The 17,012-nt window shown below is 55.4% G+C and overlaps 1 protein-coding gene across 5 annotated transcripts in view; it reads right to left on the bottom strand.

The window, feature by feature from the left end:
* Window positions 1–17,012, bottom strand: part of Cbfa2t3 (CBFA2/RUNX1 partner transcriptional co-repressor 3) — a 53,358-nt gene that overhangs the window by 11,362 nt on the left and 24,984 nt on the right. The window contains exons 2-7 of one of the 5 annotated variants that reach the window (XM_057753364.1): window positions 13,905–14,051; window positions 11,222–11,299; window positions 7,102–7,343; window positions 6,871–6,960; window positions 2,439–2,620; window positions 1,612–1,841 (exon numbers count right to left, since the gene is read on the bottom strand). In XM_057753364.1, coding sequence (XP_057609347.1) covers window positions 1,612–1,841; window positions 2,439–2,620; window positions 6,871–6,960; window positions 7,102–7,343; window positions 11,222–11,299; window positions 13,905–14,025 — 943 coding nt within the window. In that variant the 5' untranslated portion in view covers window positions 14,026–14,051. Of the gene's footprint in view, window positions 1–1,611; window positions 1,842–2,438; window positions 2,621–6,870; window positions 6,961–7,101; window positions 7,344–10,195; window positions 10,227–11,221; window positions 11,300–12,259; window positions 12,283–13,904; window positions 14,052–17,012 lie in introns of those variants that run through there. The other 4 variants (XM_057753366.1, XM_057753365.1, XM_057753369.1 and 1 more) reach the window with 4 other exon arrangements.

The following is a 17,012-nucleotide window of genomic DNA, read 5'->3' as shown; positions in this document are numbered from 1 at the left end:
AGGGTTTCTCTTTTTAACAGTCCTAGCTGTTCTGGAACTACCTCTTGTAGACCAGGGCTGGCTTCAAACTCACAGAGATCCACCAAGTACTGGGATTAAAGGTGTGCGCCACCACTGCCTGGCTTCTGCGTGTTCTTAACACAGTGAGTAGCTAGAAAGAAGATCCCAAGCTGACCTGGTAAACTGAGGGGTGTCCCCAGGCAGGGCTTGGTGCTAAGCACCGTTCCCTTCTTTCTGCCCTGACCTTGGAAGGAAGGTTCATCTTTCCCATCTAACAGATCAGGAAACTGAGGCTGCTTATGTCTGCCCACAGTTACCAGGCAGAAAGTGGGGGAGGCAGTATATGGCATGAGGCCAGCCTGAATCTGTGCCCTCAGGGATGGTCAAATGGGCAGGGTGTGGGTTGCCACTGGCTGGGACATGAGGGACATGAAGGCCCTCTATTAGTTTTTCTGCAGTGTCGAAGCTTCCAGTGTGGTAACTGAGGCTGTGCAGGTGACCTGGTGCCAATCCAGCCTTCCTGGGGGTGGGGGCAAAGCCTCTCTTTAAAGCCGCCACCAGTGCCTAAGGACCTCTTAATACCTAACCTGAAATGCCTTCCTCGAGTTGCAGAAGGGCAGGGAGTGGCCACAGCCATCATCCAGTGCCCTCTCCGGCTGCCCATGAGGGGCCTATGCCAACGCCCCAACTAAAATAGAGGCTGATATCTGTGCGACAGCTGGCGTTTATTTTTGCATTAGCAGAAGCGGGTGGGAATTAGCACCTGCCTGACCCGGCTGTGGTGAGCCAGACACTGTCACCTGCTGCCTAGGCCCAGGCCCTGGAAGCTTCCACAGTGTGTATGTGGGGGGGTGGTTAGAGAGAGGCCTCTGCTGACCCTGCTCTGGGACCCTAAAGGTGTCCTGAGTGACTCTGGCTAGTCATTTGTAGCATTCCTTTCCAACACACAGGGGTGGAGCAGGGCTGGGGTTAGGCAGGTGTAGCTGTGACCATTCGTGGCTGCCCCACTTATATTCTCTGAGCCTCAGTTTCCCTAGAGGTATGGGTCCAGGCTGAGACATGACCAAGTGCATGTGCTTTGTGTCAGCTGCTGTCCCTGTCGCCAGTAACTGGGCTTTGGAGTTCACTGTGTGCCAGGTGCTCGATCAATGCCCCTGTCCTCACACAACTGTTCTGAGAAACTGAGGCACAGAGCTGTCACATGACCCACTTCTGAATTCAAGCAAAGTGTGGTAGCCCTTGCCTTGCCCTCAGCTACTCTGGCCTTAGGCTGCCCAGCCTAGGGTGGTGGAAAAGGCTGGTCCTTTAAAAGATAGTGCTATTCTGTGTGCAAGAAAGGGCAACTTGGGTCTGAAGGGGCAAGTCAGGCTACTTGGGCACCAGGGTGGCTACTGGCTCCTGGGCAAATGAGGTGCTGCTTACAGCGTCAGTGTCTTCCACTAGGGCATAGGTACAACCAGCCGCTGACTGAACCCCTAAATAAATGCATGTAAACTCTCTCCAGCCCAAGTACATGCAGGCTTATACAAGTGGGCCGGCTCGCAGACACGGGATCACACGCTCTCTGTGCCCATACCTTGAAGGGTCAATGGAAACTCTCACACTGCTTACCGAGGGGCCGATGGCGTTCCCGCAGCTCTCGGGGATCTGGATGTCGGTAGGAGTCCCGGAAGTGGTGGGCCATGGCCATGTCCTCCAGGCGATAGTGTGGGGGTGGGGGTGGTGTAGGGTGGGGCAACCCATTGCTGGGACTGCAGCGCTGGGCAGGGCTCAGGGTGCAGGACCGCTTACTGAGGTGGTCGGGGTGCAGAGGGTCCCGGTCTGACCCATTCTCTTTGGTCCTGATCAAGAAAACAGGTGGCCAATCAATATCAGCCTCAGTGGACAGAGGACAGAGGGTAATAACAGGTGAGAAGAGATGGAGAGGGTAGAGGCAGAAACTCAGAAGCCATACTGGGTTCTGGTCCCCCTCTCTGACCTCCTCTGGGTCTCCTGATAGAGAATGGAGAGGAGACACCCAGAGTCCCATGGCTAGGTGTGGTCCCCATTGTGGTACAGCACTAGGGGTCTAGCGGCCAGTCAAGGGGTCCTGTCCAGCCCAGCCACCATGGGCTGTAGACTCCAGGTCACTCAGGGTCTACAAATAGCACAAGAAAAATGAGTCCTGGGGGACAGACCCCTTTCTGAGCTGCTGTCCTCCAGGGATCCCAGAGACCCTGGGTCGTCGCTCAATAGGGCTGCGCATGCTGCAGAACCCAGTGTCACCAGCCCACCAGCCTGTCCCCGAAGCATGCAGCAGTATTAGCAGCGCTTGATCGGTCCTGCTGCAGAGAACAGACTGGACCAGCTGTCTGGCAGAATCGCAGCAGAGGCAGATGGGCAGGAAGAGGCTGCCGTGGGTCACCTCCCTGTCCTGCAGATCTGGGAAAGGCTGTTACCTGTCTGGTGTTCTCCTCTTGCCGTTCTCGTTGACTTCCAGCAGGAGCTCGGGAGAGTCAACAGGGGAGGTGGCACTGGCATCCAGCAGCAGTTGTTCGTGCTGGGCCAGGTACTGGGCAGGCGTCTGTTTGGCCAGGCGGGCACAGTGCAGGAGTTCTCTCTGCAGCAGCGGGAGATTAGCCTGGGGGCAGGACAGGGGCTTTAGACACAGTTGACTGTCAGCTGGTATGCAAGCCCACCTAACCTGTTCGGACCAGAAGACAGCCCAGGGCTACCTCGTGTGACTCAGGGCTCTGGGTCCCTCAGGTTCCTTGCTCCTTCTCATAGCACTGTGGGAAGTGACAGGCCTGTGCCCTGCTGGATCTGCAGCAATGTATGGACTTTCTATATCACCATGCTTCCTCTCTGAGTCTGAAGGCAATATTCTCTACCTGTACCTTGTCAAGCAGGCACCATGTTGTTTTTGGCGCAGAGAAGGAAAGCAAAGTTTAAGCAACCAAGCAGAGAAAGTGTGTGTGTGTGGGGGGGGCAACAGAGATGCAGCAGGGTCTCTGCTCTGACTCCCAAAATGCACAGGCCAGGAGCCCCATAGAACTATCTCCCGCTTCCAGTCTCAGCCAGGGACAAGCTCACAGGAGGACCTCAGACACCAGAGTATGCCTTCTGCGGTCATACAGCTCTGAGCACACAGGGAATATGACCTTCATGAACCCCAGCCTCAGGGATGATATCACAACTCGATTCTGCATTTGCAGACGAGGCCACCAGAGCTCCCAGACTCCATCTCTAAACCTATGAACTTCGCCCTAGTGCTGGACCAGGGTCTCCAGGCACTGCTGGTGGTCAGCCTTTCCACAGCTGCTGTGGGTAGGGTGGCAGGCTGGCCCCGAGCATGCTGGACAGGGGCCCAGTGGCAAGCTCTTAGGAGAGCCAGCAGTTCTAAGTATTTGTAAATAAACACAATCCACAACTTTCCCATGCGTCTCAAAGCTGCCAGGGCAGTCTTCTCCAAGCCTCTGCCTCTTCAGCCCCTGTTGGCGCATCCACCCGGCCCATCAGGCAGCCGATGCATTTTTGTTGAGCTGTGTGGCTGCCAAGCCTGTTTTTCTGTTTGGATAGCTGAACGGAGGCCAGCTCACCATCTGCCGACCACGTCAGAAGCATGAGCTGGGATGAGGTCCTGGGAGGTCTCAGTAGCCCAGAGTCTCCTCCCTACCGGTCCCCCACCCACCCTGTCCTTTCTTTGGCCAGCATGGTGGGGTGGGGGCTGGACATGAGCACCATCTGGTTGCAGTTAGGGTGGGGAAACATCTGGGGTCCTGGCCAGCTGGGGCCATCTGGGAGCTGGAGCCTCGGGTGGGGCAGCTTCTGAAAAGTCCACTGTCCAGCTACATGAGGGCTGATGCAGGAGAGAGTGGAGGGGACCTAGGTATCAGGTAGTCTAGCCGCACAGTCCAGATATACAGCAGCCCTTGACTGGGGGTACAAGACCACTGCTCACCCAGAAAGAACAAGTCCCCATGCTTCTTCAAAAGTCCCAAGCATCATTCAGAGGACACACCAAGCTGGTCACAGGGCACCCTGGGCCCCAACTTAACTTGGCATGGAGATTTTGATGTCTGGGAAAATCTAAACCATCTTTCTCCTCAATGGGCCTCTGGCGGAGGCTACACAGCACACAGAGAACCACCATGGTGACAGCTGAACCACGAGACTTCTTCGTGCTCCACTGGGCTCTGCAGAGCCTTCCACCACGGGCTGTCCCATGGAAGACTGGTGGGTTACTCACCCTGGCTGGGCTACTCAGGAGCTGTGTGACCTTGGGAAGCCACACACTGCCTCCTGCCTCCCCCATAAACCTGAACTCTGGAAGCGCTGTGATGGGCTCCCGTGAGCCCCACGTGGATTAACTCAGTTCTTCTGCCTCCTGCATAGCAGGCAGTTCTGTCTTGCATAGGAAAGGACCCAAGAAGGCCCTGCAGTCGGAGCCCAGCTCTCCCAGCCACATCTTCAGAACAGTTTCTTCTCAGAATGGCATCCCCAGAGGTGGCCATGAGAATCTCTGCGGATGCCACTCCTGGAGGGGGACACACAGGCCCTGACGCTGTCAAGTTAGCAGGCAGGAAAGCTGAACCTCACTTTTCTAGCTGGTACAGACCCAAGGCTGGTTCAGAGTCCCCACAACATTCACAGGACATGTCCCACCAGTCTCATTCCTCTGGCACCTCATAGGGGGACCCCACATGACACCCCATATCCAGTCCCCTCCTCCCTCCCACCCACACCTTGCTGGGCTCACACTGGAGCTAGTGACAACAGAGCAGCCACGGGTGCCAGCGCGTGGGTCCATTGGCAGTCATTTGCGGTGCGTTGGAGGCCCGCATTCTCCTCACCCTCCACATACTGCTGACTCTGCCACTGCCTTAGGATGCCATGTGCCTGCTTATTTTGTCAGAGCCAGTTTTCGCAGCAGATGCCTGGTAGCGTTGGCCACCCTGTTTATGCCTGGAATATCCCAGCTTTCACTGCCCAGAGTCCCTACCCTCATACCCTTCTTACCTAACCTAGTGTGGCATCACCCAAAGCAAGCCCTGGGTGGAACACCTTGTCCAGCACTGCTTTGTCAAGGGACCCTCTCCACATTCATTTCTCTCTGCCCACCTCAGAGCTGACCTAGGACCTCTGTGTCTCATTGTTAGGGACACTGAGTGGTACATCTTTCTCCATGATATGGAGATCCTGGGGTGAAGGGGCAGTAAGAGCCAAAGGTAGAACCTAAAAATACGAGGTTGCAGCCAGTCCCTCTAACCTTGTTGCCAAAACAGGAGCCAGAGCAGCAGCCCACTCTGCCCAGTCAAAGAGCATGGCGACTTTGCTGGTACAACATGGTAAGAGCCCAGGCCCAGTGGCTCGAAAGAAGGAAGCCAGATGAAGAGCTCAGGCAGCTCCAGGGGCCTCGCTGCCCCTCTTGGTTGGTCGGAAAGCCAGAGTAGCACCTTCCTAAATAGTCATGGGCCTCCCCCTCCAGCAGTCAAGAGAGCATCTACGCGGAGATCTTTATGATCCATTCTTGGTCTAAATTAGGCAGTTAAAAACCTTACTGATGTAGCTGCCCTGAGAGAATGGAGCACTCAAGCGACAGGGGCTGAGTGCAGAGGCGTGGGGCCAGCCTAGTGTCTGCTAGGCGGCTTGGTGGGGCTCACATCTCGGGGCTTACCCTTGTGTGGTCTGACCTTGAACTTTGACTAAGAAGAGCACAGACAAGCAGGAAGCATAACCTGGGGCTCTAGCCGTAAGTGGAGGTGGGTGCTCTAAGGTGTCGATATTCTAGCATCTCCCCCGAGGTCTAAGTGGGAAGAGAACACACGGCCAAACACATGGAAGCATGCCATCCTCACTCCTCTCAGGGTGAAGGGCTGCAGTGAGTCACAGACCCTACATGAGGACCTGGCTCATTCCTAGTGTGTGTGTGTATGTGTGTGTGTGTGTGTATGTGTGATTACCAGATTTTAAAATCCAGCATCTCACTAAGCCTACTGGTGCACACTTACAATTCCAACTACTGGATGCTGAGGCAGGAGGATAAAGAGTTCAAGGCCAGCCTGGGAAACTTAATGAGACCCTGTCTCAGAATTACACAGGGCTGGAGCTGGGGCTCAGCAGTAGGACACTTGGATCTACAAGACAGTGTTGAACCCTCAGCACTGAAAACAACAAAACCCCCAAACCACAAATACCCAACCAAACAAAACCCAACCTAACCCCCAACCCCAAACAAACGGAGTGTCTCATCTGAGGGTTTGGCTGGGGTGAGGAGCCTGCCTGGCTCAGGGGCTCTGGTGACTCTGCCAAAGGTGCAGTGTCACCGGGTCATTCATGTGGCCCCAGTCGGCTCCCACCGCCCTGCCATCCAGTCATGTGCCTGCCATCTGTCAACTGGTCACTTCCTTGGCACTCCTATCCCTTCCCTCTTTTCCAGCCTTTTCTCCTTCCCCAGGGCCTTTGTATATACTAGGCCTGCTTCCTGCAGGGCACTCCCTAGGGCTTCTCCAGCCTTCTCAGTCACCGTGAAATACCTATCCTTGAGGGATTTGGGAATATTTTCTTACTTCACACATTTCCACATTCTACACCTGGCTGATAGCGCTCTCTTCCCGCACGGGCATTGCTTCGGGGGACTTTGCCTGTCCGTTCACGCTACCCCTGGAGCCTTGTGCAGACCCTGGCATGGAGCGGGCGACTCAGAGCTCTGTGAGGGATGAGAACACGCTGGTTTTGGGGCAATCATGAGGTCTAGCATCTATTTACAGCCCTACTAGTCAGATCTGGGGCCAGCACCATTTTCCTGGGCAGCTGAGAATGATGCCTGGTAGGGAGGGGACTGGGGACTGGGGTCTCTCAGGGAGGCCCCCGTAGGACAGATTTGCTTACCTTCAGAAAGGGGATGACAAATGGCCGCAGTGGGAAGTTGGTGGCTTCCTGGAGCTTGGAATGAAATTCTTCAATCGTCAGAGTTGAGTTCTGCAGGAGAGAGCACCCCACTTAAAGGTTCCCATGTACTATCTGAACCTGCTGCCCCACCCCCACCCCAGGAAGGAGGCGGCTCTGGGCCTGGCCTGGGGGATAAGCAGGACATAATGGTGGAGCCTGTGGCAGACTCACCACCAGCCCCAGCACCAGGGTGCGCACGCGCTCCCCAATCTCAGGCGAGATGTCACTGCCGAACTGCTGCAGGGTGGTGAGGAAACGCTTGAGTTTGCTGAGCTGCCGCGCCCCGCATGCCGGGGGCAGGTGTTGTGTGGACAGCGAGGCAGTCGATGAGGTGGCTGGGCCGTTGCTGAAGCCATTGGGTGTAGATGGGGCACCGTGGATGGCTGTAGGTGAGTGGCTGCTCCCGTTCATCACTGCAGGAGGACAGGGTGTGAGGGCCAGGCATAATTATACATGGTGACAATGACAACAACGACCCAAATGACAGTGATGACAGACAGCAAAGTTCAGAGCAGCTGTGCCCAGCAGCCTGCACAGCTGCCCTTCTACCCTTGCAACCTTACTGTGCTTGTGGGCGTTATACTCTTGCAAATATGCAAACTCACACTAGGGAGGTGATTCCCTTCACCTCAGGTACCCCAGCCAGGAGGGTAGTAGGGCTCACACCCCCGGAAGTGGCTACAGAAGCAGACATTTGAGGGGCTTGCTTACACTGTCTCTGGGGGTTTACCCTATGCCTTGGGGCAAGGCCTTCACACCAGCCAATAGTCCAGGTCCTCCACACGCAGATGCCCAGGCCATCCTACCAGACTGGCTCAGGTTTCCACTAGGAGCAAGCGCAGGGCCTCTTCATCCACGGTACGGGAAATGAGAAGTCACCCCCATTGCCTCAAGAAAAGGCCAGCAACTCTGCCTCTGCTGTTATAACCTCAAGCAACAATCTCTACCCAATCTCTTTCCCACCTCTGAGCAATGCCCCAACTCTCCTTAGCCCTGAGGACTGGCCCAGGAACTTCCCCAACCTTGAGGATCCTGAGCCTCTCTAAGCCTGAATAACACCACCGCCAACAAGTAGCCCAGTGCCTGAGTTGAGGGGACTCGAGATCAGGCGGAGCGACTGAGACCCTCCCCCCAGGAAGGGCTGATTGGGTTCTTCACGGGATTTTGACACAGAAGACCGTGTCCAGGGGCTAGTTCATGCTAAGGACAATCAGGTGACTAAGGAGACAGCTGATAAGCATACTACAGGATCACAGCTGCCAGTCACTGAGCCATGGCTCACTGGGTGACCCTGCCATCAATTCAGAGTACCAGGGTCAAGGCCAGGGGCTGCCTCAGAGTCCTTGCCTCTCAGCCCGGAATGACAAAGGTATGATTAGCAGAGTCTGCAGACAGGTCAGAGTTCACAGGCCATAAGTGCTACCTCTAGGTATAGACACATGCAAACACCTCTGGCTCACTCAACTGTTGGTTTTGTTCACGTCTTATGCCCCCTGACCTTAGGGATGCACCACTGTCCCCTGCCTTGACCAAATGTGCAGGTTCTCAGGCCTGTACTGAGAGTGTAGGTCTGGGGTGCCCTCATTACCATAGTCCCCAAAGCTCCAGCTGTGGTGAGGCCTGGTGAGGCTATAAGTGCCAAGGGAGAAGGGGAGCCCTTTTTCTAGACTGAAGAGCCCTCCAAGCTTGCCCAGTGCAGAGACTCCAGCTGAGTTCCCCTGGAGTATCTGCTTGCTTCAGGCAATGGGTACTTCAGCAAGTCACTCTAGACTGTACCTGCCTGCACATCTTGATCCAAGCACTGGGAGGGTGGCATAAGGACTGGGCATGGAAAGGTGAGGTGGGGCCTTTACCTAAGTCCCTCCCTTCCTGGCCCTACGGCTCTTGAAGGATCCTGTCACGCCTCTGCCCACACTACAGGATGGGGGACCTAATCCTACTCTGCCAGTCTTGGGGTTTCTGTCTCCCCTATGAGCCCCACATAGCCCTCTCTTGCTAACTAGTGCAGTAACTAACTCTGTCTTGCCCAGACACTACCTGAGGCTCCAGCCCAGATAACCTGGGGCCAGGACTGGTGGTTCCACGTGAGCTTGTTCTAGACCCACGTAGCAGACAGGGCCACTAAGGCCCTGGGATAAACAGTTCATGGATAGACACAACTAGTGTTTCCCAACTGTCTGATCCTAGGGTTGACCCCTACCTTCCCCAGAAGTGTAAGGCAGGACCCAGCCCAGGGCTGTTACAGTGTGGTGTGGGTGTGAACACTGTCATAGTACCCTCAGGGGACACCACTTCCCATTCCTCTATCCTCACCTCCAGCTTGACAGTCACCTGACACAAGGACTCTCACAGGTCCTCAGACACCCCCATATCATAAACCCTGGACGGTTGGGGGAGCAACACCAGTTCAGACGAACAATGTAGGCCAGACCTAGGTCTGTCTGCCAATGGTCCCAAGTCACTCTGAAGTTCTGAGGTGGCTCTAGGATCAGAGCACAGCCGTCTTCCTTGTTTCCCACCCCATGGCTGTTGAAGCCTGCCAATGCCACCACTGACCTGACCGACTCTACATGTTGGGTGTTGGGTGAGGTACCCCTCGACAGCTGCTCCTGAGGAACAGAAGCTGCAGAGCATGTGGGGAGAAGGGCACAGGCTCACATGCCACCTTGGTGTTTCTAAGCTACCACCAGGCATGAACCCCTCTGCATACAGTTCTAAGCGGCTCCTCTGTCCCGGTGGGGGCTATGCACATGGAAGCAGAAGCCTTTCCATTTGGTTCCCCACATTATCTCAAGAGTCCACCCCAGGGCCTAGGATATACAGTCAGTTCCAGAATGACTGTATGTTAGTAGAAGCAGGCCAGCAGAAGTCTGTGCGTGCCAGCACCCTTCTTGCTCTAGGATGGTCCGTGATGTCTGCATACAGCACACCAACAGCTCTGGGCTCCCAGCCTCTCTAAGACCATGTCCAGAGGACCCCACTGGGTGGACTTCTCTCTCACCAGTAAGCTCTGACAGCCACGGACACACATGCCCCAGTCAAACCTAATGACAGCCACTTGCTGTCACCTCAGCCAGACTAGGAGATGGCTTGTTGCCACGGAGACCTCACTAATAGGTGGACCTGTGTCTTAAGACCAAGTGTTTTATCAGCAGGGCCCTGGATCTTTTAATAGTTTCTAAGACATGCCAATGTCCACATTATCTAGTCCGCCACCCACCAGACCCAGCCTGACCTGGTCCTGTCCTTCCTGAGGCCCGCTTACCAGTCTTGCTCTGGGCGCCTGGGTCCCCCGTGGCCTGTTCGCCTCACTGCCTGTCTGTCTTCCCTCCCGCGGCTGCCGGGCAGTCTCAGCAGCTAAAGAGACGCCAAAAATAGCCCCCAGCACAAGTGTTTTCATTACCACAACAGGTGTGTTACTAAGTTAGACTGCACACGTGTCCTCGGCTGATGTTTGGGGGCACAAACTAGCACCCCCATTGCTCCCCCGGTATTGAGGCTTGGGGTGCACGAACCCTGTTAACGGTTCTTCCACGCTGTCTCCCTGGCTAGGAGAACACCATTATCACCACAACAAGAACCAGTCAACAGTTGACGGCCAGTCAGGCCATGTGCCAGGCCCTAGTGTGTGGCCAAGCATGGCATAGAATGATGGCAGCAAGGACAACATAGAACATAATAACACATGCAACCTCTTCCTTATTCTTAGAGCCCAGAAGTTACATGGCAGCTGCGAATACCTGGGAGATGCAGCTAATTGGCCCCTTTAGGACTGCTAAGACACAGTAACACCTGATGATGGGGGCAAGTAGTATGGACGTCACCCAGAGCTTTGGTGGGATCATCCACTAGTGACTGATGCCCACAGGGCACGCGGCATGGGTCAGACATGGCAACAAGGCTTTGCCAGCATGGTGCATGAATCACCTTCGGCACTCCATACTGTGACAGCATCTCTTTACAGGTGGGGAAACTGAGGCACAGGCAAGCGTATCTGCCAGTATCTGTCAATAGTGGGAGCCAAAGTCTCTTGAAACAGTGGAGCTTGACTTGTCTTTGACACATGTCCCTGTCTCCTCACAGCCTGTTTGGCTGTTGGGGATGAGGCTCAGGAGGCATTCACATGCGAAGGTCCCCCAGTCCCAGCACACTGTCTGAGGGTCTCAGTCTCTAGCCCTAAGGGCCTCTCTTGTCTCTAACGTGGCTGGAGATCCAACAAAGGGGGTGTAGAGGCAGCAAGAAGGACCCAGGCAGTCTCCTTGAAGCCCATGGTTCTTGTTATTTTACTTACAGAGACAGACCATGGACCACTTTAAGCAGCCGTGGAAACGGCCGTGGGGCAGAGACGTCGCAGGTCCATCCTCGCCATCTGTAAGCAAAATAAGAAGAACACGCTGTCAGGAGGGCGCCGCAGCGGCCCGTCCCCTCTATTGCTCAGTGGCAGTCCTAGAGACCATGCTGTTGCCACTGGGGCCAGTCCACTCCTCCTCTGGGCCTGTTTCCTCCTCTGCAAAATAACAGTTGCACTGAGTATCTGTCAGCATGCACGCACCTACCTCTTAAAAGCTATCCCCCCGGAAAGGGCCTTGTCAGCTCCTCAGCACTGTCCTTAAGGGACTTGGGGCCTGAGTTGTGTGTTATCAATTACTGAGATTCAAGTCTGAGCTACTTGAATTGGGGTTATCAGTGGAGATGGGTACTAGGAGTAGTGAGCCCCCTGTCTCAGAAGCGTGTAAGGGCAGATGGGAGCTCAACCCAGCTAGGGGCTCCTTGCCTGAGAGGAGTGTTGTCTGGGTTAATGCCTTTTGCACTGTCCCAGGCTCCACACTCTGCCTCCTGTCCATCTCTCCAGCCGGAGACCAAGCTGTGTCCAGGATGATCACTGGGCCAGGAAAACCACAGCCCTCAAGTAGAGGTTCAAGGTCAGTCTCTTCGTTTGGCTTGAAGCACTGGGCAGGAATCTGCAGTTGGCTGCAGAGGCTTTACCAGGACTGCCACCAGCACCAGCCAGGTGCAGGGGTGTGGTTAACTATGTGGATTAGGAACAAACCTGAGGTGACCTCAGGAGGCCTGAGCCTCAGGTTTATGCACCAACTAACCCCACAGATCTGAAGGCCCACGGACTGCAAGTGTCAGCTTAGAGAAAAACGAAAGCCTTGTGCTCTATAGACAGAGCTGCGACCCCCAGGGTGGGACTGAGGGGCGGGGCGGGGGGAGGACACAACTCCTCTCATGTACCACACATGCACTGGCCGCCCTCACATCTCTTTATAGGCCCCATGAAAGTAAAGCCCTGAAGGTCCCAGCTGATCCCATCCTCACTCCTAACCAGGAACATCTGGTGTCCAGGCCAGCTTTTGGGATCAGAACCTGGTCCACAGGGAAATGCAGGCTGGGGGAGGCACACCCTCAGGGTCGGTGACAGCTCAGAGTCCAAGATCAGCTTGTGAGCTGCTCTGTTCGTCCTTCCTGCTTGGGACCTCCAGACATCTGGAGGAACATTGTTTCAGGGAGTGTATCATGGCCTCACTGCTGGGAGAGGGGGCACAGCAGTCTCCCCAACAAACAATCCCTGTCCTTAGGTTAAGGCACTGGCTGGTGACATTGGCACAGTCCCACAGAGTCCCCTCTCATCCACTGGATAAGCTTTGAAGCTAGTTGCCCAGCAGCCAGAGTCTACCCGCAGTTCACCCAGAGGGAAGGGTGGTTGGGGAAGGAAAGGAAGGCGACTATCTCAGCCACGCACTATGGGCGGAAGAATATGAGAAAAGGCACAGGCACCTCTGGCCTGGAGGAGCATGGCCAGCATGCAGATCCAGGGCCTGGCAAGTACCTCTGTCCTCTGAGAGCAGCAAGGCTGCTAATGGTAGAGTCCCAGCTACAAGAGGCAGAGCTAGGAGCCCCCAGCCCAGGCTCACCAATTACTGGACCCTGGTTAACCCTGTAGGAAGTGGGAGCCAGAACCTCCCAAGAGACTGGAAGGTGTATATGAGCATTCAGCCACAAGACAACCTGCCCTGTGCCGGGCACATTCTCAGACGGTCTTGGCTCCATGCCGCTGTACCTGGAAGGAGATGATAGTAACCCTCAAAGCAGGAGCCTGACACCCTGTCAACAGGACAAGGCTGGCCTCAGGTTGAGCTGCTTGCTCTCCATCTCAGCCTTTCTCTAGACAGCAGGGCTTTGTTTAGAGCGCTGCCTTTGAAGGGCAGAGTCAGTGCTCCATGTCCAGGGATGGAAAGACCAGAGAAGCACCCATGCCCTGGAAACCAGGGGACATCAAGCTGAGGTACTGAGACCCCTCCCTCAGAGAGGGGTATTGCTTCAGTTTGAGGTCTGGGGAAGGGTCCCTCAAGTATGTGTATTTGAAGGTTGTAGTGGGGATGGCCCGTGGCTTCTTTTTCCTGCCAGGACATTTAGGATAGACTCCTAAGCCTTTATCTTGGGAGAGGAGGCATGAGTAATTGTCCCCTTTAATGGCCCAACCCTGGGAGTTTCTATCTTCCCAACTGCTCAACACCCGAGAGTCTAAGTCACAATCTTTCTAAGAAAAGAGGTGGCTATGGAAGAGAGCTGCCATGTCTGCTCCCTGGAATTCCCCCACCCTATCCCCAGAGTGCTGTGTTACTCAGGTCTCTGCTCTGGGTTGTTGAGATGAACCCAAGTACCTGGGCCCTTCAGATATCAGTGCTTATAGGCTGGTAATGTCTGTTAACTTATTGCATTTCCACAATGGCTGTAAGATGGGAACCACAGGAAGCCCTTACTCTAGAAACGAGGAAGTTGGGCCAGAGAGGTTAAGTAGCTAACGCAAAGTAGCACAGTTAAGTAGGAGGAGCTGGGACCTGAGCCCAAGGTTAGGCTGCAAACGGGTCGCAGGGTCAAAAGTCAAATGTAGAGTGCGGAATTTCAAGTGGCTCTACCCACTCTACTCTCCCTGCCCTGGTCTGTTGCCGTGCTAGAGGGGGACTCACGTGTGTGAGGTGTGAAGGAGGGTGGTCGTGTGGCTCCCTGGGATGCGGTGGGAGGTGGGGGTGGCATGCTGGGGGGTGTGGACCGGGGCTGCGTCTTCACTTCAGCCGGAGAGTCTGGCATTGCTGCAGTCTTCTCCTTCCTGTCAGCTAAGGAGAGAGAGAGAGAGAGAGAGAGAGAGAGAGAGAGAGAGAGAGAGAGAGAGAGAGAGAGAGAGAGATCAAGCAGCTGAGGGCAGAGCTGGCTAGCCAGCACCTGGGCAGCGGCCTGAGCATCCGCTGGCCAGGTGGACTCCTGACTCCACCCATCCAGTGGGAACCACACGTGCTCTCACAGGTGGCTAGCGTCCACGCACAGGTGAAACACAGAGTCAGGCCAAAGGTGGGCTCGTCAGGACTAGTCTGCACGAGAACCCACAACGCAGGTTTTCATGCTCCTGGTCTATCCTGAGTATCCCCATTTGTAAGATACATGGCGAGTGATGACCCCAGATTTTCAGAGCTCAGATAGTCTCCTTTAAGACCTGTGCAGGGGGACAGGTGAACTGGCTTCAGGGTGTGGAACCAGCATCTTAACCATCTCCTGCCCTGTGGTCCTTGGGACTCCTACAGGAGGCTTGTGGATGTCAGGATGCTTAAAGCCTGGCCCCTGAAATGTGAGCCACAGGCTCAGGACATCCAGGCTCAAGCATGTCCCAGTGACCCAACTCTCAGCAAAGTGCTCAGCTCAGGGTCAGATGAGGAGGAAGAAGGTAAGGTGGTGACAACGGTCAGGTGGATCCTGGATAGCCAAGGGCTCTAGAATACGACCATGAAGCCAAGGCATGGGGGTCAGCCGAAGTCCAAGGGGCAGCAGGCCTTGCTTAGGGCATCCTTTGCAGATGATGGTGAGTCCTGGGACTTCCCTTTCATCTTAAGGAATGGTCAGGTAGAGTAGGTGGACCTGTGTAAGTTGCTTCTTTGTCATGTGACCAGCTCTCCAGAGTCAGCAAGGGGAGACTCCTGTCTGCTATAGGCAGAAGGCTGACATCTCTGCCCCAGTGACTGCCTGCAGGCCATGTTCTGATCATACCCACAGGGTCTCCCATGGGAAGGGCGGCCAGACTGTGTCAAAACGTTCAGAACTCCTTGTCTCTTGGCCATCATTATGGCAACTGTGGGCATCACCCCTTAACCTTGCACCCCATTTCAGGGTCCCATCGTTGGCAGACACATATAAGTCCAGGTGGCCCAGCCTCTGTGGCTGGTGATCTGTAAGTGATACCTACCAGGTGGCAGATCTCATCTAAGCCCCTCCCTGGTCTGCAGAGGGGAGAGAAGCTCAGAGACACTTTAGACAAGCCCAGCGGCCCGTGATGGTTTGTGTCTGAGTCTGCAAGGAGCAGGCAAGAAGCCCCCATCTTTCTGGGCCCACGAGGAGGGGCAGAATGGGAGCAGATGGCACACAGTAGCCACCCAGGCTGTGGCACCTGCTGTCCCCCAGCTGTGGCCTCTGGCCCCACCTCCTGCCGGCACTTGGCCCCTCCCATCCCCCCAACTGTCCAAAGACTGATGGCTGGGCACATGTGTGGCAGCAGCTGTGAGGACCTATCAACACCATGCCTGGCTGTAGGGCCGGTGGCCAGTCTCCGGTGACAACCACCAAAGAAGGCGACTGTGGCTGGCTGCTTCCGCACGGAGCAGCCCGTCCTCACCAGCCCTTCACCTGTCCAGTCTGCCCTTGGGCAGACAGGGCTGCTTGGATGGTATTGCCAGGGCCAAATGTCTCAAGTGCCAGGCTGGCCCTGGTCACAGGCCCAGGACACTGGGGACACTGTGTGTCTCTGAAGCCTTTCGCAGGGGAGAAGTGGCTTCACCTGAGTTTCAAGTACCAAACAAAGTAGAGTCAATTGAGTGGCGACACCACGGGCAGCTGGGCTGGGTACTTGCTGTCCCCTCCCAGCACACTCGCTCAGTGCTGGACCACTGGTAGGCACCCTGGTGCCACAGGCCATGGTACCTGCTGGAGGGAAGGCCACCACTTGCATGACCATGATCTCAAAGGCACCCTGCTGTTGCCTAGTGACCTGTAGATACTTCCTTTCTTTTCAATAGGACCAGAATCGTAGAGGCCAGAGGTCGTTATCTGCCTCAGAGCCTGAAATGCTCTCACGCATGCACTCTGTGCCCAGCCCGTGACGGATCTCATTTGTCCTCACTGAGATCCTATGGTCTTGATTCCACTCAAAGCCCATTTCACAGAGGTGCGCTGAACTGCCCCAGGTCACACATGGATCCTGGGATCTAGTGAGGGGATTGAGAGTCACCTGGTCCCCTGCTCAGGACTGCTTGCTGCTCTGCTCTTTCCTGGCCTTCCCTCCAGCAGCCTAAGGGTGTCTACTTCCCAGCATGCCCTGGGAACCTCGTTTTCGTTTTCCTCTCCAGCTCATGCCCTCCTGGCAGTTCCTCTGGACTGTCACCCCACTGCAGACACCTCGCTCCCTGGTTGACCCATCCGCAAGGTTTCCTCATGGGGTTGAACTTCTGATACTTCTGCCTCCGCTTCTGAAAGCTGGGGTTACAAGTGTGTGTCACCGTTCCCAGTTTACGGGTGCTGAGGATGGAACCCAGGGCATTGTACAAGCCACACAAGTGCTCTACCAAGGGAGCTGCAGCTCAAGACCCCGCCGTTAATTTTCATTGATTTTCCTCCCCATACTGAGGTGGTTGGGAAGACTTCCTGGGTCCCACAGGCTCAGAAAAGCCAAGGGCAGGAACTAGAGCAGTAGACTTGTCCTTCTGAGGCTCTATCTTCCTGCTCTGCTTCCCTGGCACCCAGCATAAGCAGCCTGAACAGGGACTGGTCAGGTATGCGGCTCCACTGGTAGGCGTCCAGGGAAACCACCGAAGAGGGAGTTCTTGCTTCTCAGCAAGCCTGCAAGTGCCGGGGTGGGGGTGGTGGTGCGTGTCGTCCCTCCAGAGCAGATCCTGGAGAGGCCTAGAGCACTGTGAAATCCGGGCCACTTGGAGCTGTTTCTTTTCCTCTTGTCCCACCAGGGTCAACCCCATGGCCTCAGCCACACTCTTGCTGGGTCTCCAGCCTTCCCAGTACTCCTAGAGGTACAGCTCCAT

This window comes from Chionomys nivalis, chromosome 21 (genome assembly GCF_950005125.1).
Source record: "Chionomys nivalis chromosome 21, mChiNiv1.1, whole genome shotgun sequence".
NCBI lineage: Eukaryota > Metazoa > Chordata > Mammalia > Rodentia > Cricetidae > Chionomys > Chionomys nivalis.
The sequence above is the reverse complement of the archived record's forward strand: the minus strand, read 5'-3'. Positions and strand labels throughout refer to the sequence as shown.